At 40.1% G+C, this 27,737-nt stretch overlaps 1 protein-coding gene across 1 annotated transcript; it reads right to left on the bottom strand.

Annotated features, from left to right (window-relative positions):
• Positions 1–1,466: 1,466 nt before the first annotated feature.
• LOC103354992 (V-set and transmembrane domain-containing protein 2-like protein) lies at positions 1,467–26,093 on the bottom strand. The gene is made up of 4 exons (XM_008278626.1): positions 25,939–26,093; positions 5,756–5,925; positions 2,903–2,947; positions 1,467–2,657 (listed from the first exon to the last, which is right to left on the bottom strand). Exons 1-4 carry the CDS (start codon positions 26,051–26,053, stop codon positions 2,358–2,360), a joined length of 630 nt encoding a protein of 209 aa, XP_008276848.1. The 5' UTR covers positions 26,054–26,093; the 3' UTR covers positions 1,467–2,357.
• Positions 26,094–27,737: the final 1,644 nt, after the last annotated feature.

Below are 27,737 nucleotides of genomic sequence, written 5' to 3'. Positions count from 1 at the left end.
TTTGTCTTTGTGTTGGCATGAATACGAGAATACGAGTTCAGTGGGTCGATTTGCATTTCCACATCCTTCCCACAACAAGCGCAACACCTGTTGCGGTGTTCTCGAAGTTGTTTCACTTGTCGAAGGTGTACAGTAAATGCTATTGACTCATCATGAATAATGATTTATATTTTATTTACTAATTGGATCATGTTTGACAGCACTGATGCTACAAGCCTGCCAGCATTCCTCAGTAGCAGAGTGTGGACCACCCACAGTAAATATGCTGCTGTTGGTGCTTCGCCACATTCCACCATGCATGTGGATATAATGAAAACGTGCTGTATTTGTTTCCATCAGGTTCACACCTCATAATCTACTGTTTCTCCTCTAGCAAGTTTGATACACATCTTTTAATAAGTCTGTAAAGCCACTGCAGTGCATCATGTGCGTTTTTAGAAAGAGCTTAATAAAGCCCTCTCAAGTATAAAAACTTCACCACTGATTATACTCAGAGGAAGGACCTATCCTTAGCTAGGAGATATTCTATTTATTAAATTATTTTTTGCCAAGTAAGTGCATAGGCCTCTCACTTATGTTATTTTTTTTTTATTCTTTTGTTGAAAACATTGATTGTAGTTATTATCGAAAGGGACAAAAATTGCACCTTCCAACCCCTTTTCCTCAATTTCCTTGTCTAATTTTGCCCCTGCACTAGATATCTCTGGCCTCTCGACCCCTTCGTCAGCCCACATGGCCCCAGTAACTGCTCTGAATCCCTCCACATGACCAGAGAAGGACTGTTGAATGCCAATGTGAGGCTTATGTTGTGTTGCCAACATTATCTACAGTTGGGATGCACACACGATACTGCAGCTGATACTGGCCAATGGCAGGAAAACTGTTTGTGATCACAGACGTTCTACATGAAATGAACTTGTCATCGCAGTCTTTTCAGTTTGTGCTACTTCTATGGCTTCAACAAATCTTCCCAAAAAACAAAGAAAAGGTTTTCTACCACTACCGGTGTATAAAGTCTGTATGCAGGGAAGCCTTTGTGCATGTGTGTGAATTATTTCTTAACTTTGAGGAAGTACTGCCCTCTGCTGGTCAGAAAGATCAAATGTAAATCATTGAACAAAAGCCTGGGACGCTTCTGCAGGTTGCATTTTTGCACAGTAGCTGGCAGCAACACACAACTTTAAAAAGTTTTTTTTTTTTTTTTTTTTTTAATTCTGAATTTGTGGTGAAGAGTTAAAATTATGTACGGCAATGGTGTTTGTCTTTTCAACCACGTGAGAGATGCTCCAAGTCACAGAGTTGGAATTACACAAATTGTCACAGCGACACTTAATCTTGAGGCTAATGCTGTCTTAACAAGCTGTTTCTTCAAATATCAACTTTCACACCTTTAAATGTGTGCACCTTCACTGAAACCATATTTTAATTAAGCACAACAGCAGAATGACAAAAAAACCAGACCAATGTCATTTCAAATGAATGTATTTAACATAACAAATACTGAACAGCAGCACTAAGAACAAACACAGTCAAGAAATGAGAACGTTTAGACCAAAAGTGATACTGTGGGTGACAAAATGAATATATCAATGAAAGGTTTGGGGGTTATTAACATACTACTGGTGGCTGTATCATTTGGTTAAGTAGCACTGAGTAGCTTTATTTACGTGATGACATGTAAAAGTCTACAGTGTAAAGAGTGACTATACATAAGAATATATCTTGATGGGATGAAGGCATACATTTGCATTGTGACAGACATTGTAGTCGTGGTTTAGAAAGCTAAATACAGACTGTTTTTCAAGTTTTAAAACAAAGGTTACAGGACTGAAATAGATACTCTTTAAAAGGTTTTCAGATAGTAAATAATAATAATAAAAAGCTTGACTAATTATTTATTTCTTAGAAATGTACACTGAAATACTGCAGCTTTTAAAAAAAAAAAGAACTCACACATTGCAAAGAGTCTGTCCTGCATCAGTGAAGCTTAACTTTGCGCTGGTTGCTATTTATAATATACATGATAAAATAACAAAACAAAAGTTCTGCTTTGTTGTTACAGCTTTACTGTCACATCAACATAAACTTAATGCGTGAGGAAAAAGCACAAAGAACAAAGCAGCAACAACAACAAAAAAAAACAACCCGCAATCAGAGATACTGTCAGCAAAATCATCCCCTCTGTTGGCATTCAACAGTGTTGGCATCCAAACAAGAATATTAAAGATAGACAAACAAACCATGAAACACAAAGGGCCCGGTTAGGATCCAACTGTGTGGTGATTAGCGCGCCGATGACCGTCCCTCTTTACAGAGATAAGTCATGAACATGCAGACGGACGGGCAGGTCGCCCGCTCTAAAGCACACAGCTCTCATTACAGTCAATGGTGCTGCCAGCTGATCTCTTCTTCAGCTCCCTGCCCTCTGTCTGGTGGGGGTGACTCCCCTGTGACCGGTGTCCCGGCTCCTGCAGCTGGACGTCATCTGACCCCTGACTCCTCTCAGACTCCACCTGCAGGTAGGCCCGAACCCGGTGGCGCTGCACCACGGTTCCGCTGTAGTCAATGACGCGACACTCGTACGTGCCCTCGTCGGACGTTTTGACGCTGGAGAGACGGAGTTTGTGGGAGATGTTGCTACCGGCCACTTTGACCACCTAATTGGGAGGGGAAAAAAGACGAGACATTCCTATTTAAAGCAAATTACACATACATTTTTCTAAGCTTCCTTGTGGTTCATCACCCATCAATGAATGCAAGTAAATCTTGCAGAAGCTTGTATTTCGTCTATATTCATGATGATAAAAAAATAATAATAACACAATAAAATCAAAGTCAGCTAGTTCCATTGATCTTGACTTTGCTTTGTGTTGGATGACAGCTGACGCCACATCAAACTCACACTAATTTTGGTGGCATCTTTGGACGTCTCCTCCTGGGGTACAACCTGCAGAAACACGGGTGAAGCATTAGCAGCAGAAAACTGATTGAAGCAGCCTTTTTTCTGAAAAATAAAATAAAATTGCTAGCCACATCTCTGTGGAGCAAAAAAAAAAAAAAGCTTTTTATGTTTTTATTTTTAACAGAGGATGCCTTATTTGGATTTTTTTTTTTTGTCTGTCACAGTTACCACTCTCTCTTGAAGCTTTGTACGAGAGAGTGTGTGTGTGTGTGTGTGTGTGTGCATGCTTACATCTGCATGTTTTTAACTGTGTGTGTACAAGCACCAAGCATGTAAGCCACGGAGAAGGAGAGTGTGTGCGTGTGATTGGGTATGCAGAGGCACAGAGGTATTCTTTTGGGCATAGGTATGAATTATGCATGGAGCAGAAAGAGATTTTGAAAATCTATTTCTTTCTCAGTGCCAATTATAGTGTCTAGAGGCACAACAGGGGAGTGTGAGTCCCCCCCATGATGGGAGAGAGTCAACCTGTTCCCCCAGTGCTGGCAAATGCTAATCAGCAATTATACCTTTGCTTCCGTGCCAGAGGGTTTCTGCCATGGCTAATATTGCACATTTGCCTTTGACTGATATACAGTAAGCCTTAGACTCAGTCCATCAGTTCTGCCTGAAATAAATAACTGTAAAAACTGACAAGTGACAGTTAAAATGGACTTTGTAAATCTTGTTGTCTATGTTAGGTAAAATAAAAGCTGACACAGATATCACGTATGAGCAAACACCTTTGTCATATATTTTGCTTTGATAGGCTGCTTTCCTCTCATCTCTCAGTGATATATAAAACTAATTCCATTTCATTTTAAAATGTCCTTTTGGAACATGTAAGTCAGACAATTACTTGGAACAAACCTGAGACATGAAGGAGCCTGTTTTCAGGTTGAACACTGGGTGTGTGTTGTTTTTCTGCAAAGTGCACAATTTAACTTCGACCTACATCCGGCAAATGGAGTGTGAAGAAATGTGATTTTTGATGTATTAATTGATGTTTATTTTCACCTGTCATACAAATGTATCCCTGCAGGTCCATCGACACATGTAACCTGCAAGATTTTAAAGATTTTTGGCTCTTCGGTGCTTTAACGCTTCATTTTATAGTCATTTAGCCAGTGAATGAAAACATTTTTGGGGTACATTGATGATTGTTATAATATAGTGTTTTAATTTTCTAACTTTCTCTGTGTTACTGCAATTTGTCATGCAGTAAAATTAATGTTTGGGATTCATGCCCTCCTTTACCATGATTGGTTGCAGAGTTACTCCTTATGTAAGGTGGTTTCTCTTTGTCACAAGCCATTTGCTTAATAAAGCTCTAGCAGCAAAATGTTGTGAACAAATGTATTTTTGCAAGTTAGTGTGTGGGAGTCTTTTTGAAACCTTTGATATACTCATCCCTCTCCTACATACCTGTCTCACGAGTTACCTCTGCAAAGCGCTCCTTTGTCTAGATTTTGTACATCAACGTAAATTACCTGAAATCATGTAATTCTTAGCATAGATAACAATATGATTGCTTTTGCTTGTTTGGTGTGTGTTTCTGGATGTCTGGTTATATGTCTTATGCCTGGCAGACTGCAATGTCCTGTACTCCCAGGAGAATGAGCCAAATATCTGACAAGAAAGAAATAAAAACTAGTCGATTGTGGGCATCATAATGCAGGTAGTCATCATAAAGTAGTCTACACAGATGCAGTGCTTCCAAAACTGCTTTTTGTCAGACACAACCTCCAGAATCCTCAGATGAGTAAAAGTACTCCTCCAACAACACCATTATAAACCGGCTGTTAACACTATTGATTGTGTAGAAGCCGATGTCCCTACAATGTTTTTTTTTTTATGCAATTTTTATGCAGTTGTACAAAGTGCTGCATACGCCATGACTGTGCAGCCAAGCTCAACAGAAAACTGTACACATCCACAAAGCAATGAACAAAAGCATAGCACAGTGATTAGTTATTGTTGTGCTGACTAATTTGGGTTTTTGTAGGTGTCACTTTATGAGAAATTGCAGTGGGCTGTGCGCAAGATAGCACAGTATTGACAAAAGAAAATCAGACTCCACTGAGAAATAATAATCAATGTAAAAAATAAAAAACAAACATGATTGCGAAAATGTTATTGATGACAAAGCATATTTTTGTGCATTTGTTATTATCAATAGTACACTCTGTAAAGCTTACGATATGATTTTAAAATAGGGAATAATTTGTCTTATATATGTGGCAGGTTATGCAAAAACAGCCAAGGCCTTTGAGGATTAAAATGTCAACACTGAAGCTGCTTGGATGAGTTCGTGTTTATTTTAAAAGCTGGAGATTTAAACCATTACTGTCAAAATTGCATTTCTAAAGCAATAATTTATTAGTTTACTTTTACAAAACTATTTTAACTGTTTATTACTTTTAGCCATTTCAACCCTTTAGTCATTACTTTCAGCTAACTAGCAATTGTTTTATCCATTTTTAGCATGAAGCCAATTATTGCAACAGCTATTAATACTTTTCTACTGACAACTGTTGTTTATGTTTTGGTTGATTTTAGCTTGGTGGAGGCATTATAGGTGAGCTTAGGAAGGCTTTCCATTGGATCCTTTGGAAGCACCAGTGGGTGGGAATCGCTGCACGAACACATTTAAGATCAGATAAGATATGCCTTTATTTATCTGACAGTGGAGAAATTCACATTGTTGTCAGCAGCATTACACACAGAGATACACACATACTAGACAGAAAAATGTACATATAAGAAAATAGTGCAAATTTGAACAAGAAACACCTGTTTTTCCTTGCAGCTTACATTATTAATGATGTGACCGGGCTTCTCCTGCCAGTCTTGGTGGTCCTTGATGTACCACCACTGGATCTCCAGGGAGTAGGAGGGAGAACCGGCCCCACGAAAGGAACAGGCCATCTCTACATCCTCCCCGCTGTGTGTCCTGATGTCGTGTGGGACCTCTGTGAAGAGAGCTGCAAGACACAGAGAGAAAGAAATGACAAAAAAAAGATGAAGGAAAGCGATGGGCTTAGGACATCCAAAATGGCTGAAACAAAAACCTGTCTGTTTCTCAGATGGCTTGGTGACAACATTTCACCGGTGACAATGCTGCATCATACTTCAGCTAGAGAAAAACTGAGAAACACGAGAACAAGGTGTTAGAACCAAGGTAAATATAGCAACAAAGAATTCAGTGAAAAGATATGGCGTCAAGTTACCAGTCAGTGTGTGCATGCGTTTATTTGTATAAGTGTCTTGATTAATGTGCTCCTGTGCATTTGTATACGTTTTATTTATTGGACAGATTTGACCAGAGGGTTAGCAAACTTTTGCACACAACTATATGTTGTTGTTGTCTCAGGAAAACTTCAAATGAATCACATTATGAACTGAGGAGAACAGAAAGTGTCAACAATATTGTATAATCCTACTGTTACGGTGCAGCACACTGAGCTGAACATTGTACAGACACGATTATTTTTAAGTGTCATTGCATTTCAGTCCCCCGCACATCAGATAAACCACCTACACATAGAACATCACGTCTGAGACATGACAGATTAAACCTGGCTACTGCAGTAAGGAATATTTCAGGAGCTTAAACTTCATTATCAATGAGTGAGAGCTTTGAACTACATGAAAATAATTACATTAAATTACTACCACACAGTATATACTGTTTGAGAAAACGCAAATATACTGAAGCCAGACACGAAATAACATAACATTTAAATTGATGACAGCTCTACATATGAAATCAATACAGACACCATGCTGAGGTTACATGGCATGAAAGGAAGTCTCATTACAGTCAGCTTAATGTTGCTATGGCTGCGTGCACACAGTGCTAGCCATTTTAATTACAATATAATGAATATACAGGAGAGTGGAAGTCTAATGCACATAAACCATCGGAGGTGGGCGTATTGATTAAATATGAACGTACAATTTAACACGCAAGATACAACCTCATCAGATCTCTGAGTCTCACTCATTACAATGTTTTCAAGAAATATTACTGGAATAAAGAGTGCTCTGTGATAGACTGGTGACCTGTTCAGGGTGCCCCATGCCTTCGCCCTAAGTCCCCCTTCCCCCGTGACCCTAGTGAGGATTAAGATGTGTATAGATAATGGATGGATGGATAAAGAGCGCTGACCAAAATTCTTACATGTTTGTGCTGGTTATTTTCTTTTATATAACGAATTGTGTTATTTGTTGCTTGTATCGGTTTAGTAGACTTTTTTTAAACTTCAGATTTCTAGATTTTTTTAACAAGCGCTCCAAATTTGACATCTCTGCATCTGAAACAATTCAAAAGTTCACTACTTTATCTTAACAAACACAGTCAACTACACAAAATTTAAATATTAAACATTCACCTATGTGCCGAAACCAACCAGATGTAACAGTTGAAAAGAATAAAGCTGCAAATGACCATATTACCGGATGTGTGTTTAAAGTACAACAATATGATGTGCCTTCCAGCCATTGGACAAATGTGAGTTCAAATTTAACCATCCTTTCAACTCTTACACATTCTTGTAAAGTTTGTCAACTTTCTTCAATATCAGATTTTCTACATTTTTATTATCTTATTTTATTTTACCTTCATTTTATACCCTACCCTAATATTCTGTGTTGTCTTTTTGCTTTGTTTTCCTCCTTTGCTGAATATTCATGATGCTGTAACAACTGAATTTCCCACTGGGATTAATAAAGTCAGTCTAAGTCTAAGTCTAACTCTGTTTTGGTCTCCACCAACACGTGAAAAAACAATCTGACTCTTGAGCTGCTAAAAGCTTCACTACATTCACCAGCTAACTCTGTTTGGTGTTGAACAGGTAATGTTAAGTGGGTTTATCTGATGAAAATAGCTGCTCGTAACAGGTTTGACGACAGCGATGATGCTGGAAATGTGACGCAAACTCTTTAGGAAAGTCCTGCAGAACCCATTGTCACACTTGAAGTCTGATAAGAACAGAATAACTTGTGTTTTCTGTCAGCTAATATTTCATATCTCATCAACAGAATAATCCTCTTACAGAAAAAAACCCTGCAGAAGACAGAACAGTTGGGCAAAGAGAAATGTCAGCTGCTGTTTTTCACAATTGACATTCACTCTGCCTTGTTCAAGGATGATCCCGGAATGAACAGGAAGCTGGAAGGGAAAAGGCAGGGAAGGGGAGAAACGAGGGGGAAGAGGGTTTCAGTGTCGTCGGACTGACTGGGCTCTCAGGAGTCGCGCCCTTGATGCACTGCTGCTAGCGACCAGGCAGTGGCCTCATTTGTCAGGAGGAGACATACTGTAGGTTTGGAGCCTTTCAGGGGCCGAGAGGGTTAGAGGAAGAAGGAGGAGAGGAAAAGAAAGAAAAGACGTACAAGGGCAAAGGTGAACTGAGGCGAGTTTGTTGAGAAGCAAGAGCTGAGAATGATAGATGGAAACGTGAGGAAACTGATAGGAAAGGCAGAGAGAAGAGCACACAGTCGTACGAAGGATATAAGACCTTTAGAAATAACTGTTCTTAGACAAATGACACATGGGAAAGTACAAAGACCATAAAACCGACAGCAACCTGCTGTAGCACAAGTGTTTAAGTTCTGAAAACTTTTGCGGCAGTAAAGCACTCTTTTCTTCCTTTTGCATAATGTACAATATGTAACATACAAAACCAGATTTTTTTTATTTCTTAAATTATATTTTCAACTTATTTCAATTACTAGTATTTTTCCTGCCTTGTAGTCTGACTCACTGAATGTTGACTGTGGGTATAAACGTGCCATTGCCCATCTTCAAAAGCGACTTCACGCTTGGAAACAACAACCTCTGAGTAATTGACTTGACCAATGTTCCAATCCATCTCACGTAACATGAGAGCTCATGGTATCGATTTTTGAAGGAGTCGCATACAACTCGCAAATGTTCTGCATCTATAATGTGTACAGTATCGGTTGGCTTTACCTCTAGCGCATTGATTATTAAATTATATTTCTCTTCTCTGTTGAAGTAGATTCACACAGTCGATTTTCTTCTTCTTTTATTGTGGTCCGTGGCATGTTTTTTTTTTTATTATTAGCCAATTTAATGACAGTGCTTGCCTCCCCACATGCAAAACAAATTCCCCCCAGACACTATTTTGTAGGGGCACCATCCCTGCATCCCGGGTTTAATGACACCCAAGACAATTGTGGTTGAATAAATACAACCTGAAGTGACTTTCCCCCTATAGGAGAATGATGGTGGGTGTTGGTCAGAGCATTCTCTTGACACAGTGCTGTGAAGATATTGCATGTCTGCCTACACAAGACAACCTAGCATGCAGAACATTTACGTACGATTGTAACGCAGGTGTCTAGGGGCATACAATATTTTAAACTGATTTCAATACAATGTGCTAATTTCAGTGTCACAGATTAATAATAATATATGAGGTGTGTCAGAAAAGTTTCAGGACTGGTGTCACAAAAGATATGTTTCAAATCAAAACTACGAGTTTTCCCCTTTGAAGTAATCCCCCTGGAGTCTAACACACTTCCCAGCCTTCTCTGCCGCCATGCACTACTGGAAGGATTTTTCTGGGATCCTCTGCAGCTCTGTCATCACAGCCATCTTGATGTCGTCCACGTCTTCAAAACAGGTCCCCTTGATGACCCCCTTGAGCTTGGGGAAGAGGAAAAAAATCCCACGGATGTTCTTCTCAACCAAGAACTGTGGGATGCTCAGGGCATTGTGAGCAGGCGTGTTATCATGGTGAAGCAGCCACAACTTGTCCTGCCACAACCCTGGCCTCTTCTTGTGCACTGAACGAAGCAAACACCACAAGATCTCTTTGTAGACGTTCTTGGTGATCGTCTTAAGGGGAAAACTCGTCGTGTGGGTTTGAAATATATCCTATGTGTCACCAGTCCTGGAACTTTTCTGACACACCTCGTAATGCCGCCAAGACACACTGTCACCATAAAGAGTCTACATTCACACAAGCAGCTCTGTAAGACTGTACGTAGACATAGGGGAGCTTTGAGCGAACAGAAGCAGGTATTATGCTCAAAAACATTCAACACCTTAGTTTTGCTCCACATTATTAGATTTCGAGAGAGAGGGGGACATGACCGTCTGAACCAAATTTGATGGCAAACCAGTATTTTGAGACATTTCAGTCTGGAGCCTGGACTGAAGAGGTCGACCACACTACTGACATTTCCATCTCCCTTGAGCGGTGAAAAAAAAAACGAGCATTGTAAGCTTTACAAAGATAGGCTCTCTCACAGGACTGATGTATTAGAGTGTGCAGGTGCACCTCATAGCCTCATATGTTTTGTCTGAACATATTGCAAAAATAAATGACAATAATGTGGTATTGCGTCTCACACAGCTGCAGATAATATGATATTGCAGGGCCCCTGGTGGATCCTTCTTTATTGTATTCTCCTTTAACCACAGCAGTGAATATGACAAACTCAAACCTCTTCCACACAGTGTTAATGTTGTTTCGCTATCTGGTCTGATGAAAACTGCAATAACCCTGACAGACCAACAACCTACATATTAACACATTTACACCACATCCCTGACAAGCTTCTCCTACTGAAGGAAACAAACAAGCATTCAAAGATGTGTATATGTTTAATTCCTAAGCTGAGAGACAAACAAGTTGGCCAAATTATAGACCCTTAAACAGAATGCCTCTATATTTCAGATTTTAAGGCTGAGAATGCTTTCTGATTATGTAACCTGATAAATTCTTGAGCATTTAGCAGCCGTGCGAGCAGGCAGCACTTATTGTTAAAAAGAAAGCTCGGTCTTTTATTTATTTTTTTCTGTCTCGTTCTCCACTTTTATGCAAATTCTCCCGAGACTAAAAAAAATAACAGGTGAGCTGAGGATACATCTCTGTCAAACTCAAGGCTACCTCTCCACTTTTGTTCCATCTCCATCTTGCAATACGAATCCTTATTAAGATGCTGACAGATGAAAGGGCAGAAAACCTGCTTCTCTTTTGATTTTTCATGCTATAAAGTAGCTCGTGTACAAACAGAGAAGCATGCAATTCTACCTCACCTGAAGCTCAGGGCAGACTGTAGTAACACAAAACATGGTGCTGCGAGGAAAGTGACGACGAATAACATAAAACACGACGTCCTGGTTGTAATTATCATTCTTGACATTGGCGACCTGCAATCTGGCTGCTGATAAACACTGAGATGAGACCGAAAGCTCAAATTTTACATTTAATCAAACTGAATTATCTATATGTGCAAAACAGTAAATACATTTTAAGCACCTCTCACTTTTTTACTGCAGTGTGAAAAAAAAAAAGCCAGGGATTTAATAGACATTTAACTGTCAGACTTTTAGGACTGTGTTTTTAGGACACACAAGATTGTGAGACAGACACAAAGACAGAAAAACAGGACAGGCACACAAAGATATCAAAGCAGACAAAAAGATGTTTTTTTTCCTCCTATTTCTCTGCAGCTCTGAGTAAAGCAGGAGACAGAAAGCGTAAATGCATCTGCACCGACTTCTTCCGTTTTTACCGCGCAGTGGGATGCATCTTGTATGACAATTTCCTGTAGTGTTAACTACCTCTTCGATGCCACTGTGGACTGTAATCACAGCTGCCATAATGATTCACTTTCATCTGATGATGCACGTTGTTTTAAATGGCACGGAAATCTTCCAGGATAACAAAGCTATCCAATTTGATCGCAGCAAGTCTAAAAGATTCCGAAATAGCATCTGAGGGAAAGTTCTGATGATTATTATAAAGTGAAAAGACCCAAAAAACTGTAATGTTACCTGACCTATAATCTTCACAAAAACCTGCCAGAGCAGCCCACAGTGGCTGCTATTTTAGAACTGTCGACACAGTGCATGTCTGCAGCAGTCAATTACTTCTTGAATATTACAACAAGACAGAATTAATACTGAATGACAGAAAAGATCCACGTCTCTCGGTCTGTTGATTGCCACAAGTTCCTTTCACTCTGAAAGAACAAAGAATTAAAATTGAGAAACCTATCCTAGAGGAAGACAAATGAAGTAAAATGGGAATTTGATGTCTTTGTGTCTCACAATGTATTTCAGAGAAAAGACATTTACTTTATGGTTTCATGCTGAGGATTCCTCTTTCTATAACAGCGTCAACTTTATGCTATGTTATGAACAGCACTCTGGGAGACATCTCATTATTCAAGAGTGGCACTCTTCCTTTCAGATGACTGATGAAGAGCACAGAGGGTCTGACAAAACTTACAACAAAGTCTCGTAAAAAAATGTGCTTTAAACATATAGTGCCGTACCCGAAGCCTGGAAAGGTGGAGAACTGCGCTGTGCATAAAATATAGGATCAAAACAACAGAGGGTGGTATTTCAATCATCACAGTTTTCTTAGTACTCAGTGCAGGCTCTTTTTTTTTTTTTTGTCCTCAAGATACAGTATCAACAGCTAGAGGCAGAGCACTGCAGCATGTGTCACCTTAACAGGCTGCATCCCTGCAGACAAAAAAGACGTTCGTGTGACACACAAAGAGAAAGACTTCAAGAGTGCATAAAAACAGGATAATGCAAAAATGTTTGTAAAATAAAGACAAGTCGTTTAGCACTTGATTAGCAGATCAATACAAAAATCATATGTAGTTTAGTAATCTTCAGTTCTCTCTACATGTAATAGTGTGCATTGGGTTATACTAAATAGCATCACCTGTGGACCTCGTGGTTTAAAAGTTACATTGCACAGGATGAGCAAGTGTGTGTTTAACTTGAATTTACTGACATTATCTCATATTATCTGCCACATAACCAGTGAGGCTTTTGAAAGAGAGCACAATGTTCCTAACCGCATGTTGCCATATGTCATCCATCTAAACACTTCAAGATGTCATTATTCTGATGAATTTAAGCTTTTTCTGAAAAGACCTCCACGCTTTGTGGCCACATGAGTCTATGGTGCAAAACAACAAGAACCTTGCCAAAAAAAACCCCAAAACAAAACAGTGATACTTTTAAAATTATGGTAAATTATGGACATGGCAGATTAGTATGAGATTATGACCACAGAAGAATCCCCCAAATTATTACTAATTACCCGAGGTCCCCAGGTAATACTGGTCCTGTGCAAATCAGGTTTACGATTGACACTGAATATATAAAGTATTCATTAGGGCATATTTAGAACCACTTCTACAATGTTCCTATTGTAAATGAGTCGGAGTCTGAAAAAAGTCAGCTGGCAGTAACTTTTAACCCACTCATTGAGCTGATGTTAATGAACTAGTAAGCTACAGCTGCTAATATCTGCTGGCGTCACTTGTAAATTCAGCAGGAAGGTTGACAGCTAGAAATCAAGAGCGTTGCTGTTGTGCACTCTCGTCTGTAATCAAGACCCCATTGTTTAAAATAATTACCATATTCTCAATGGCAGCTTTGCCACTGTCATCATTGTAAACTGCAGGCAGTATGTGCTGTGAGAGCACAGAAAACTTAAGGACTTACACTTGGGCTGCGTTAATAAGGAGAGCAGGGCTTAAATATTAAAACTACTTAAATATTTAAAACATTTGCTGATTACAATTTTTAAGTGGTACAGATTAGGGATCGGCTGATTATCGGCCTGGCCAATTAAACGGATTCAATGAACAGCATTTTTCTAATTATGAGTATCTTTTTTTCTCACCATTTCACCCTAAAATTAATTCATTTCAAAATATGCATACTTGCTATTTGCAAAATATGCAAATGTGCTACTTTGGGGCTGCTTGGTGGCTCGGTGGTTAGCACCGTTACCTCGCAGCTAGAAGATCCCCGGTTAGGGCACCTGGAATCTTTCTGTGTGGAGAATGCATGTTCTCTCCGGTTCTCTGGCTTCATCCAACAGTTCAAAAACATGCGGATGTTAATTGGTGATTTGAAATTGTCTGTAGGTGTCAATGTGAGTGTGCTTGTTTGTCTCCAAGTGTAGCCCTGTGATAGACTGGTGACCTGTCCAGGGTGTCCCGTCTTCACCCTGAGTCAGCTGGGATAGACTCCAGCCCCTAGTAAGGATTAAGCGGTGTATAGACAATGGATGGATGGATGGATGGACATGCTACTTTGGCTGCGATACAGTTGTTTAGCTGTAATCGCCCCTCTGTTTCTTGAGAAATGTCCCATCCACGGCCCTATTTGAGGGGTTATCAGTATCCTTGATTACTAATAACCAGTACTGGTATTTGCTCTAAAAAAAAAAAAACACAGTGGTCAACCCCTAGTAAAGATGGTGCTTTGAGCAGTATCATAAAGAGAATATATCTTTGGCTGCTGCTTTCAATATGAGAACAAGAGTTTCAAGCTCATGCAAAGCCTTCTCCTATAAATCCACCCTTAATGCATCCGTAAATACACAAAACAATTCTTTATTAAAAACTTATAATCATAAGTAGAGAATGAAGGGTAACTGGTGTAGAATTAATGATGCTCGCTGAGTCTCCACAGCCATTTGAAACCACAGTGTGTGAAGTCAAAGTCAAGTCAAGGAGAGAGCTGCACAGGGAGTCCTCGCATACACTCGGGAGTCCAGAGCTACAGTAGGACAGGCTTATAGCTGCAAGGTAATTCCTGCACTTTCCCGTCTCCCCAGCCAGCCAATAACACCCCGATTCTGCAAACGCAAGATTTTTCTCAATTTTCCACATCTTTCTTTCACTTTTTAAATCCTTTTTAGCTCCATCTCTCTGGCCAGCTCACTAGCATCTCCCACAAATCTCTCTCTATTGTTGTTGAAAACATTGTGTTTTTTTTTTTTACTCGTCTCGCTCCCCTTTCTATTGCGCTTTCATTCTTACTTTCTGCCCATTAGAGGATCCCTCTACCTCTTTTTCCACTCAAGTCTCCCTCTACGCTCTCACTTTAATTCAGTTCCCTTCCTTACTTTCCCCTCTCTCAGCCTCTCCCTCTCGCTGAGTGGGCAGTATGTGTCTGTTGGCTCTCTGGAGTCGGGCATAAAGAGATGCTTCCAACGCTCTCAGAGTAGCTCACTACATCTCCTGGAGTCTTGCCCACTGGCTCTGGCAGGTGTTCAGCATCCTGGGTGAATTACCCTGAGTGTATCTCACTGTGTGTGGCGCCCTGTGGCTTGAATTCAGCACTCAGTGTGTGTCTGCAAGTGTAGCTACGCGGACTTGAAATGTTAAAAGGATTTAACGCATTATTTTTCTGTTGCAAATGGACCATAATGGCGCTGCTGTGTGTTTCTGTCACATGTTTTACGTTGGCTATAATGCACCGCTTGCTCCAGTACAAGAAAATAATGCGCAAGGTGGAGGCGGAAAACAGCAGGCAGAGGAGCTTCTGCAAATATCATTCTGCGACACTTAACACACGTATGTTGTTTTTTCTCTCTCTCTCTCTTTCAAACACAATTGCACACATGAATTGGCTGGGGAATTACAGCAATTCAAAAAAGATCAAAGGACAAAGTAAGAACTTTCTTTATTAGAAGGAGGAGGAGGAAAGAAAAAGAACAAATCAAAATAAATCGTGACGGCCCACGTTTTATGTGTTGAAGGCCTACAAAACAAAATATATGTGCAGTTTCGCATATCGCGCCTGCTACTTTCCTCCCGTCGTATCTCTGATGAAATATAACTTTTGCTATGCTCTCTGAATCCATCATTTTAATAACTTTGCTCAGTGATTTGTTTTTTTCCCCTGAAAGGCAAACAATTGCATTACCAGTGTTTAAAAAGTAAAATATACAGCTAAGGACACAGAACAGTGATACATACATGTGAAGAGACACATACAAAGCAAACAGCTGCAGATGCATCCAAACAACTCTAGTATACCCCACTTTTGCACAATAATGATATTAGTGCTGCTCTACAGGCATTTTCTGTTTAATAAAGTACATATTTTGTGTTGTCCCAATGCAAATACGTAGCTTTTAAAGTATAATTTTTAGCAATCATATTAACACATCCAAAAGATACTCATAGATATGGTTAAGCAGATAGTTTTTTTTTTTTCAATTAAATGTATTCCAATTAGAAGAAAAGAGTTGAGAGAGCATCAGAAAAACAGCAAAAAGAAAAAACATTTTTTTCAAGGACTCTTGGTTGTCTTTCTTGTCGCCTGTGATTGTTACTCATCTGACTGTATTTCACTCAGTTTTTGATGCTTCTTACAAAAAATAGAGAATAAAAAAATACATACGATACCTTCTCTGGTGTGCACTTCCACAGAGCCTTCAGCTGGCACAAAGTAATGCAATAAAGCATACTCTCTTGTACAACACGCTGTCGTGCAAATGTTTTCACCAAGCCAAAGGTCCACATAAGGAAAATGAGATGTACAATTAAAATAATCAGCCGTGTATTACACTGAATACTAATATACATGATGTTTTAAACATACGACAGAAATTGCAATCAAACCCCATAACATCCACTATACTGTATTACACTCTACATTATCTACGCCCGTGCTTGTGCATTACAATTATGCTTCCTCCAATTTCTCCTCTTACTAATGGATATTGCTTCTTCACTTATCTGTCAAAGAGCTCCATTAAAGCTTTTTTATGGAACTTTGACACACTGAAACTTCCCGTCAGAATTTCTCTCTGTAATGTGCTTTTAAAGATGGAAGAACTTTACACATCCTCACTCATTCTGCAGGCCCTAAGATACAAGCAATAAAAATAACTTTATTTTATAGGCTCACACCCAAAGCAAGGAAATGGACTTTTACTGATTTCATTTTAAAATATATATCAAGAGTCAGTGTAGATTCTCTGTTCTAACAGGCAATCTACTCTCATTATGATTAGATAGATACTGCATTTGTGTGAGGAAATTAAGAAGTTTATCTACATAACTGTTTTCGTTACACTATTTAATTACTCTTTTGGACCAAAATGATGATATTCCAAAGTTTCCTCCAAATTGGTGTACACACTGGAACTCTACCGGTGGGATGAAACACAACTCTTCCAAAAGATATTCCCTTATCTAGTGTTTTGATAAAAGTGGTTGAGAGCCCTTCTTAACACAAACTCTCTCTGAGGTTTTCAGCTTGGTTGAGATTTGGTGACTGAAGGCCACAGCGTATAATTCACATCATTTTTATACTCTTTAAACCATTCAGTGACCCCTCGTGACCTATAGACGGAGGCATTATAATCCTGGAAGAGACCATGCTCATCAGGATAGAAATGTTTCATCACAGGACAAAGGTGATCACTCAGAACAGCTTTGGATTGATTTGCAGTGACCTTCTATGGAAACAAGTGGACCCAAACCATTCAAGCATGATCCCATCACTGTAGGAATACAGCATCCAGGCCTGTACCATTCTATTATATAATATCCATTATATGTTGAGGGATGACGTAGCTAACCATATCACTTTTATATGTAGACAGTGCCGATAATTTTGCTCCAATGTGATCTGCATTGACATTCTCAGCCACCTGAGTAAGAGCTGCTCTTCTGTTTTTAATATCACACTAATACTTGTGCATTAGTGGGACAGTCATCCAATGTGCACTGTTAACCACAATTACAACCCTATTTATTGACATTTTTCCCACAGATCTAAATGCAGACGTCACTTTGGCCCCTGTTTTGACTGAAGCTCCTGACATCTGTGCCTCATGTTATTAAGTAGTAACTACTAAAGAGGGATTTTCTCAGGACCAACTCTGCTCGGCATTTTTACACACGACCTTTATACATGTAATGGTCTATCACCTCTAACTGGTGGGTGTTGGTGTTTGCCCTTTCTTAAGCGCAGGTCCCTTAACAGGGTTTGATTATCCATCTGACAACTGTCAAATTGCCTTTCGGTTTACAATGCAGGCGCCTTCCTTAAGCTTCCTGTGAAACACAATTTGTCTGTCTGCTGCTGTGTGTGTCGACGTCAGGCCCTAACAAGCCTGCTCAGCAGACACCCAACTGTTTCCTGACTTTAATCACAGTAGCATCACCAAAAATCAATTCTCAAACCTCGGTAGAATGCTAAATAAACACAAAAGCTGGCTCCATTGGTGAATTTTCAGGGCCTCACACTGGCTGAGAAAAGAATAAAATCATGTAACTCTGAAGTGAATATTGACTTCCAGGGAAATCTTAAGCACACTGGGTTGTCTCATTTATAATGCTATATACAGTAGCTGGCAAAGAATGAGTTTGCTTGGCTTGGCCTTGTCCAAGTATAGATTTTCATAAAGGCAGCACTGTCAGAACCATCCTCAAGCAGAGGCAGGGGGCCCTTGTTTGAAGACACAAGTACAGTACATGCATTTTTAAAACGGTCCTCCCTGGCATTTTTCATTATATTGCTCAGAGAGCAATGATAGAAGTGAGGCCATGAGAACACAGAGGCGGCTGCTCGCTATCCACCAAAGACTCATTAAAAATGAAAAGGGGAGAAAATAATGAAAGAAAACAATGCGGTGGAGGACATAAATATATAAACAAATGCAAATACGTTGCTTAAGCCCAAAACAGACCACACTTTTCGGTTAATAGTAAATATTTTTTCACTTCAGGTCTCAGGCAAAATGAGATGGATAAATCCAGCCTGAGTGCCAGTGTGAGGTCAATCCATCGATCCTCTCTCTCTCTCTTTTCCGTCTCTGCTGTGGGGGGAGCTTGAGCTGTTTGAGGATGACTAAATTACAGAGGGCTCATTAGCATGGATGAGAAGCAAGTGTGACACCCGTATCTTTCCTTGTCCGGGCGCGTGTGCTTGTGTAAGCAAGAGACAGAGAAGCTTGCGGTGTAAGTCTGTCACCACCTCTGAAGGCTTCTGCTTTCTTGGTCAGACCTTTAAAGGATGAGGCTTACGTTATCCTACATTCGTCTTACTGTCAACATATCACACGAAAAGACCAAAACCAGCAGTGTTACTCTGCTCTAAACACTTTCCAAGAATTCCCACTGAAGAAGTGACTCATTACTAACAGACCCCAAATTTATACAGCAGTTCCTTTTTCTTTGTTTTAAAAGGCTACAAAATCACTGAAAAAAAAGCAGGGCACAATAGTTTTTAGCAAATGTTACTTGAAGAGAACAAAACAGTGCATTTATATTGAAGTCACTTTTATTGTGTACACCAGAGCAATTGTATAGACACACATGTCCATTAATACTTGTGCTTAAATGCACAGTCCTGTTTTGACATGTTGGTACTTACATTGAACCTGTTTTGCACAAGAGCAAATATGTGAACAATTTTAACACAGGTACAAACTGTTAAGTTAATTATATCAGTGATTATAAATAGGGTAAGTTGAGTAGTCAAAGTCAGGAAGTATTAAAAAGAGGACATTTTGCAGACTGGAACATGGTGGAGGAAAAAAGTGGTGGTCAGGGGAGACTTTGTAAGAAAAAAAAAATGTTGAAAGTACTAAAGAGTTGATTGATGGCAGTCACGCCAGCAGCAGAAGAGAGGATCAGAGGATTACTACTCTAAGTATGGAAAGCAATAGCTAGGCTGGTATGAAATTCAAGTTCAAGAGACTAGAGTTATAGGTTTCTATGCACTGGCTGGCTGGCCAAGAGGAAAATGGTGCAAACTAGAAACGAATTGGGTGATATTATCTTTACATTACATGTACTATATGGCAATATGGTTATGGTCTTACTGAGAAAAGAAAATTCCTTTCATTGTACTGCATCATTTGTTTATTCAGTCGGGACAGAGAACTGACTATGTTGCCCATCGTCCAGGGCAATCAGTAAATAAGGGAAGTCAAGCAACTAGCTTGAGTCCCTTGGGTAATGTGTTTAGATTGGCCAATTTATTTTTCTCCATAGCTGTGAAATTCTAACCTTAACAAATTTACAGATTACAGAGTAATATACACACACGCATACCATATACACACATATATATATGCACTGCAGGTTATGTCTGAGTATTGGGCTGCAGTGGCTGTGTGGCTGCTCTGACTCAAATTCCAGGTCTACTTTTATATCTAAGCCTGTTTCTGCAGAGGGGCATTTGAAATGATGCCCTGGTAGCTGGATGAATTGTAGAAATCCTCCTCTAAGTTAAGTGCAAACATTTTTCACCTGAAAAGGTGGTGCCTAACGGGGACAGCTAGTAAAATCGGGTTCATTAAGTCAATGCCTCCATTTGAGTCACATCCGTAGGGAACGGAGGAGAAGAAATGATTCATTGAGAAGAAAAAAAACTGTAAATACCAAGACATAAAAATCCAGCTTAACATCATAACTTCCACCAAGGTGAATGTAAATAGCCTGTGAACAGAATCCTTCTGAGAGAAGGTATTTCACTAATTTGATGAATGGGTTTAATAATCAGGGAGGCCCCAAGGGAATGTTGAATGAAACAACAAGAAGCTGCTGCAATAAAGAGACCTGCTGCAGATATTTATCTTGATCTTAAAAAGCTTTATTCCTGCATGCAAAGAAAACTAACTAGTGAGAGTTCTGTTGTGGGAAAAACAATAATGGATTACCGCATTTTGTTTTAGAAACGTGTTTTAAGTACTTAAGGGCTGCGGTTTTCTTCCAATGCCAATAAAAAGAATATATTATTTAACAGGCGGATTAAGTCACAGTCACAGATGAATCAAATACTACTATACTACTATCACCTTGAATTACTGTGTCAAAAGATGTCTGTATAGTTGCTGTACAAGTGGCAGCTAGTAACCAAATGCGGAAAAAAATGCTGATAAACAAAAGTAAGCAGTCTGGGAGTTTGCCAGAAAGTCAATAATACTGCATTTGGTTGGGAATCAGCGGCGGGGCAAACAGACAGGAGACTCCTTGGGGAAATAATCGTTTGCAGTGAGACCTTCAGCCTGAATTCAAGGTGGAAGGTAAAAATAATGAAATAAGAATGGAGCCGGTAATCAAGCTAGCAGCTGTCTGCCTGTTGCCACCGAGACTTTGGGCCTGCGGAGTGAATTTTTCATAGCCCTTGGGACACAAGACTCAGAGGCTATTTCTGTGTTTTCTCTCAGTATGTGGCGACATGAAGTCGCACGTGTTGTTGACAACACATACCAGGGCTCGGAGGCACTTACGAGATTGCACACTGTACTCCATCTGGACTCCCTAGTGATGAAAGACAACATTATGTTCTGTTCGACTATGCTGCCCTTGAGAACATTTAAGTGATGGTGTTTGTGTTTTCCTTGAAATGGAACAGATGAGTGCAGGAACTCTCTGCTTAGTGTGATGTGTCCAGTTTCAAAGAACCAAGCCACTACGCTGAATTAAAGATGATGCATTTTCATTTCAGTTGGAGTGGCAATCAAGTATGATAAGTAATTAAATGTTATGGTAACATACGGTATTTTAATTCAGCCTATAAAATCACTACAATGGACTACATGCTGCCAATCCAAAAAAATGTGTTTTACTTTCCGCACCTTAAATGTTGAAGGTCTCCCAGTTCACAATGTACACTACCAGTACAAAGACAAGGTCCACACAATGCTAAATTTCTCAGGCTCACTGCTACATGTGATTGTTTGATTTTTTTCTCCTAAGCAGCAACCCCCAGGGCTGAAAAATGAAGTCAACAAAGAACTGTACAAAAACTGCAGTTCATTAAATGGTCACTAGAGGCTGGTTTCAAAGGTGAGTCAATACCCACAAACCCATGTGGTAAAATACTCAACTTTCCAGTTGAAATAAACATATTTACAAAAAACTGTCTTGGTCTCTATAGCTCATTTACCTGTTCAGGAATTCTAAACAGGGGGTGTTGTTTTATCCAAGTTATTTATTTAAATTGCATTAAGGCTTAAAAGTGTGCATAACTAAGGGAGTGGCTGTTATAACTGATGCCTTTAAAGGGCAGTCTATGGTTCGCCTCGGCTTCATTCACACTCCTCCTCTTTCCTCATTTCTGGAGTTAGGAGGAGTCAGGCACTGGCAAGAAGAAGACAGCCCAAAACCACCACAATGGGCTTCCAAACTGCTGTCCATGACACCTAGGGGTGATGCATCTTATGTATGTCTATGTTTCCTGCTTAGCTTTTTAAGGGGTGGTGATTTCAGTTTTCGAAGATCTTTTTCCCAATGACAAAAACATGCTTTCTTCTTCTTTCTTCTCTGGTGGTTCAGAACAAATTTCAGAGAGCTGTAAACAATTTAACTAATCAAATTATCTTTTGATTTTTTAAATCCAAAAAACATACTAAAAAAAAAAAGCTTCCAATATGTGAGTACTGGACAACTGAGTTTGGATTGTTAGTCACATGAAAAAAACATGAGCAATGTGATGACCATTTGTCCTTTCTTTGAATATTTTATTGATAAGGTGACCATCATTTATTGGAGAAAATAATCAGCAGCTTCAACAACCACTACTGCTGCCGCAGCTGCAGTCATGCTGCTTTTTAAAGAGTCACATGAGACGAACACTTTTTTCAACTAGTTCACACTGGAGAATCTCTCGAGACTTCTGCGTCACTGGAGGAAGCAGTCGTCCTTTCAAGTTGTGACGTGTTAAATCTACTCCGGTCTCGTGCATCCTCTCAAGGAGTGCTTTGTTTCAACCATTCGTTCACTGTTCTGCTCTTTCCTACCGAGCCTCCGCCAGCACCCTCTGCTGTGACAGCATGACTGTACAATCTGTTGCCCCCCCACACACTTTTACACTGTCAGAGCTCCATTAAATTGAAAGCCAATGCAAACTGCCTGGGCTGGCCGTCCTCATTAAGAAGACACCAAGCAGAGGACTGGCAGAGAATCCCAGACACTTTGGACGCCTAATGAATTGGTACACGCCCCCACACTGTGAAAGTGCTACGCTCACAATGGATAACAGGATGAACTCTGCCAAAGAGCACTAACATTGCAAGGTCTTATGCTGGAATTGTAGGGTTCCCTACAGATGATGAAACCATCACTTTGTGTTTTATGTTCTCTCCAAGGACGAAAAAGCTCACGCATGTGCACAAACAACAGTTACTCTTAGCGTCCTCCTTTGTCTTCACTGCTGAGACTTGACCTCCATGCACTTGTGGCAGGTAAGAGTCATACTCTGATGTATGTGGCAAACAATGAGGTGATGCCGCTGATCCATCTAACAGGGTCGTTTTTCTTCACACAGAACATATAATTTTGCGTCGCAGGTGATTCGATCTACACTTCAGCTCAAGTGGAAACTGGGGTGCAGGGGCCAGATGCACTTATCTGAAACAAATGAGTCAGGGCTGAATCTAACAAGCACTCTCCAGAACGGTGCATCCAGCCTCTCTGCTCTGCATGAAGGCTCAGCTCCCCTCTGCTTGGGCAATTTATCAAAGAGCATGATTAAAAAAAAAATCTCCTGAGAATTACTTAACCACAAAGGATGCCACGACTGTTTTCTGTTGCAGGAGATGCTATTGTTCAAAAGTGAAAATACAATGCTTTTAGTTTGTTTTCTGAATCTAGTTTTTCATTCTTGTCAAGCACCCTGAGGCATTTCTTCTTTATGGCCAATCCGACACATGGAGTGGGAAAGAGAACACAACAATTACAGCCAATTTTAATTAACTCCCTGTGGGAGAAATGTTACTAATTGATTTTCTAACCTGTCCAAGACAGTCAATCCATTCGGAACCACTGCACAGCACACTCATTTAGAATGATCGAACTAAAGCTAACTTGCTAAACAGAGCCGGCTCGAGGGACATCTGGTGAGACAATGCATTGGTTATCACACAGTTTAATTAGATAACACTAAATCTATGTTTGGAGCTTCAGGAGAAAAGTGGGAAAATTGCTGGAGGGTAAAAATGCCAATTATGCTTAGAAAACTGTTGCTAATACAAATAATAGAATGTTACTGCAAAAACAGGTATACCACATTCATATAATTTAACAGCATTAAGTTAATCCGAGATTAAAATTAAAGCCGTGACGGAATGGTACCAAGTTATTATGAAGTTTCTAAATATATTTATTTAAGGATGCCTTCACTCAGAGACTGTGGTCTCCATCTCCGTCCAGTAAAAATACAAGATTTACACTGCACAATTGTCTGCAGTATAGAAAACGGATTTCGACATTTCAATTCAAAGCAGGCTAATGTGTTACTGGATCTGAATCATCCTGATGTTACTCTTTCATTTTAAAGCTATTACTACTGCCTATCATTTTGCTATATGTGGGAGTCCATTAATTAAAAGACAATGCAATTTTACTGCAGTCTTCACACGCTATTTTTACAATCAGGAATCTTTCTCCTTCACATGGAGGTACATCAGCAGCGAATGACACTGAATGTAATTTGCAATTTGGTGTCAGCAACTAATAAATCTGCCTAATAAAAGCAAGCACACCTGGCTCTCCAGAACTCAACAGCAGAAGTGGTATACTCTTAAGCACCATCCCCTGAGGAACACTGAACTCTTGCTAACTCGGGCTCTGTTTTTCTTTTTTTTGTTTCAACAAGAGGCACCCAGCTGTAAATATGAAATATGGAGAGGGTGCTTCAGTACAGTAACAGGGCATCTCGAGCTTCTACCCACCTCCATTAAAAAAGCACACAGAACAGCACAAGTCCCCCCTCTCCTTTGGGTGCCTACAGGAGTGGTAATTTGTCTCCAGAACATGCATGCCCTTGTGCATTTTTTTTTTTTTTTTTTTTTTTGCTCTTACAGTTCACTTTCGTTAGCCGTAACACAGCAGTTTCCATTTTGTTGTAACTCACACTAAATAACAACTAATTATTCTGGTTGTTAATTTGATTAGTTGACATCCTGCGCTGTTGGACTTGTACACTTTTGGTTAAACCGTCACAACTGAACTCATGTTCGGCATCAAACACAGGATTTTACTGAGATGCAATGCTCAGCGGAGAATAATTTCAAATACAGTTCTGCCTCCCTTAATTCTACACAATGTGTATGTCAGGCACATACTGTACCATCTACTGTAATCCGATTTTAACCTGGGGCCTATAGCATGTTATCCCCTTTCCCTTTTTCCTCAGGTTTCTTGTATGTCAATCTGAATTAGCTAGAAAACAAACAAATAATCAGAAAAACGGGGGATTCTGGGAGCCTCATCTCAGATTGGATTCGTGGCTGGATTAAGAGCATTTCTGAAAGTAAAGCACTAAATTGTCGAAATAAACAAAAATTCAATAACGAAAAGAACTGGTTTTCGAGGGAGATTTTCGTTGTGTACTGTGTGCAAAGCTGAGCCTTGGGGTAAGACGTGTCAGTTATGTGTAAAGTAAGAATACACAGAAGATTTGTTGATATTTTCCTGAATTGATTCAATGTTATGTTTATCTATGTAGCAGAAAACACAATCTCATACAGATGCACCAAGGACTATCTTTAAAATTCCTTGCAGGTCTTTGGTGCAAATCTTGAGTGCATAAACTCTCATGTTTGGTTGATGTTATTATAGGATAGACCAGTCTTACTTCCTGTTACATTTCCAAGGAAAACTGCGCTGACATTAAAACAAAGGATATATTAACATTCCACAGAGTTATTTTTCATGCAGAAATAATTAAACACACAACCGCGTTGAAAAGACTTTGGTCTGCAGGTGATGAGATGCCTCAATGAGCACAGGTTGAAAAAAAAAATGCTGCACCTGATTTTGTCAACCCAAGCAGGTTATGAGCAATTTGAATGCAGGCTGTGAAAGTGGGATGTGGAGCCTCTTAATGAGTTATTAAAAGTGCTCTTTAGTATTCACGGAGATCATAATATTTCATCCTATTCAACCACTTTGGTGCAGACACAATAAAACAGAGAGAAAAGTGCGATATTTAAGTTGTATTTAACCCACCCAAGGTGTTGGAACTCATCAGTGCTGACAAATAAGGCTGCAAAATTAGTCCGCATGTCCATCTTAATAATGAAAAATATAAAATAAAAAATGAAATCAGGAACAACCCTTGTTCACTGAACCCCACCCAGACACTTCACACTACACTCAATGCAACAATATTAAGCTCTCCATCCTCCAGTCCAGCTGCCTGCAACAGACACAGACATAAAACAACTTACCGTTTCCGGAGATGTGATTATCCACCTCTCCGTGACCGTCGTTGAGAGCTGCGTTAAGTTGAATGTAAAGTCCCGCGTACTGTAAAATCCCTATTATCACTCCAAACGGCCCCATGGCTTCGGCAGGTATTTCAGGCAGTTGTATGAAAATTTGTCACGTTAGGTGGAGGGCATCGATAATCGATATGTTTCCCCACCGGCGCCGAGCAGCCCTCGCAGACATGCAGCTTGGAGCTGGAGGGGGGAGAAAGAGACGCTGACGCTCCGCTCAGCGGTGCGGGAGGAGGCGCTGCGGCGGAGGCGGAGGGAGAAGCAGCGTGGAAGCAGGTGCAGCGGCTCACACCGGGAGTCAATTAGGCGGAGGGATCTGAGAGCGTGAGTTTGATTTCCTGCTTCTCCTTTGAAACCTGTTAAATGTCTCCAGCTGTATCCTCAATTGTTATACATTATGGTTCTCAAGAGATACAGCCCTTCTTTACGTGTGCTATTACATGTTTTTATGTTTCATGTTATTTTTTGAATGTTTAACTTTAATGTTACACACATTGTGGGGCCTGTTGTGTTTGTATGTGTCGTGGCTGCAAGATAAATGTCCCCTTGCCAATTAAGTCAAAGGTAGCTGTGTTTTGCAAACAAGCTCACTTGAGTTTAGTCTCACGAATGGTCCACAGGATCCCACATTTTAACGCTTAATATTCACTGTCTGTGTGAAATGCCTCACAGTCCATTCTGGTAAATGGTAAATGGTCTGCACTTATATAGCGCTTTTTCTACCATTGTGGTACTCAAGCGCTTTACAGTGTTTTCTCATTCACCCATTCACACACACATTCATAAATCATTCATACATCAATGGCTGCCATGCAAGGTGCTAGCCTGTCATTGGGAGCAACTTTGGGTTCAGTGACGTGCCCAAGGACACTTTGACTGTGGAGGGTCAGGGGATTGAACCACCAACCTTGCGATCAGAGGGCAAGAGGCTGTACCACCTGAGCCACAGCCGCCCAGTAGCATCACATCGCATTTTGTGCGAAGGCGCACTGCATTACCTGAACCGTTGAGCGGAGATCAGATGCCTCGCGAAACTTTTGTCAAACCTCTAAACTAACTACTTAGCAACTGCGTAGCTTATTTCTCACCTCAGATGTTTTCAGAAATGTATTTTGCTGAACTGTTTTCGTAATAAAATAGAAAGTTTGCGAGCCAGCTACAGCCGACACCTGTACCCGGCTGGTTTCCGGATGAAGGTAAGCACATGTCATCACATTACCCATGTGGCTCACTCGTGACATAAAGTGTGTGATGTTGGGAAATGGCACAATGTCTCGAGTGTAAAAAAAAAAACAAAATGCCCCTGTGGACACACACCATTTGTCAAACCATTATCTAATGCTGACGCAGTGCTGTGTAGAATGGTCTGACTGCGCCCAATTATAATTCTGCTATGTAGACGGAGGAGATATTCTGGCTTGTTTGTATTTCTCAAATCCTCCGTCATGAAGTTCAGGAGTCCTTCAAAATAGTGACTGGTGGAATTGTTGTGGTGGAACATTTTCATGCAGGGAGGCAAGCACTGTGGTCAAAAATAGATAATCCACTAAAAAATAAAAAAACTAGCAAGGCCAGCTTGCCATACGGTCATGTCCAGCTCCCACTGTTAGTTCTGGTTTAATTTATTTCCTGTTTTATTTTGGTATTTCCTGTCATGTGTTTGTACTTAGGTGTCTTTACACTTCCTGCTCTTTGTCTGCTTTCCCCTGCCCCGCCCCAATGTGCTCCACCTGTGTGTGATTGTCTTC

The sequence above is a fragment of the Stegastes partitus genome, unplaced genomic scaffold (genome assembly GCF_000690725.1).
Source record: "Stegastes partitus isolate 25-593 unplaced genomic scaffold, Stegastes_partitus-1.0.2 Scaffold128, whole genome shotgun sequence".
Taxonomy (NCBI): domain Eukaryota; kingdom Metazoa; phylum Chordata; class Actinopteri; family Pomacentridae; genus Stegastes; species Stegastes partitus.
The sequence above is the reverse complement of the archived record's forward strand: the minus strand, read 5'-3'. Positions and strand labels throughout refer to the sequence as shown.

Excerpts from the sequence above, each read along its gene's own strand:
- LOC103354992 (XM_008278626.1), bottom strand. The coding sequence starts at position 26,053 with ATGGGGCCGTTTGGAGTGATAATAGGGATTTTACAGTACGCGGGACTT. Across the intron at positions 5,926-25,938 it reads TAATCACATCTCCGGAAACG|CTCTCTTCACAGAGGTCCCA; the intron begins GTAAGTTGTTTT and ends TGTGTCTTGCAG. Across the intron at positions 2,948-5,755 it reads CCGGTCACATCATTAATAAT|GTTGTACCCCAGGAGGAGAC; the intron begins GTAAGCTGCAAG and ends GTGTTTCTGCAG.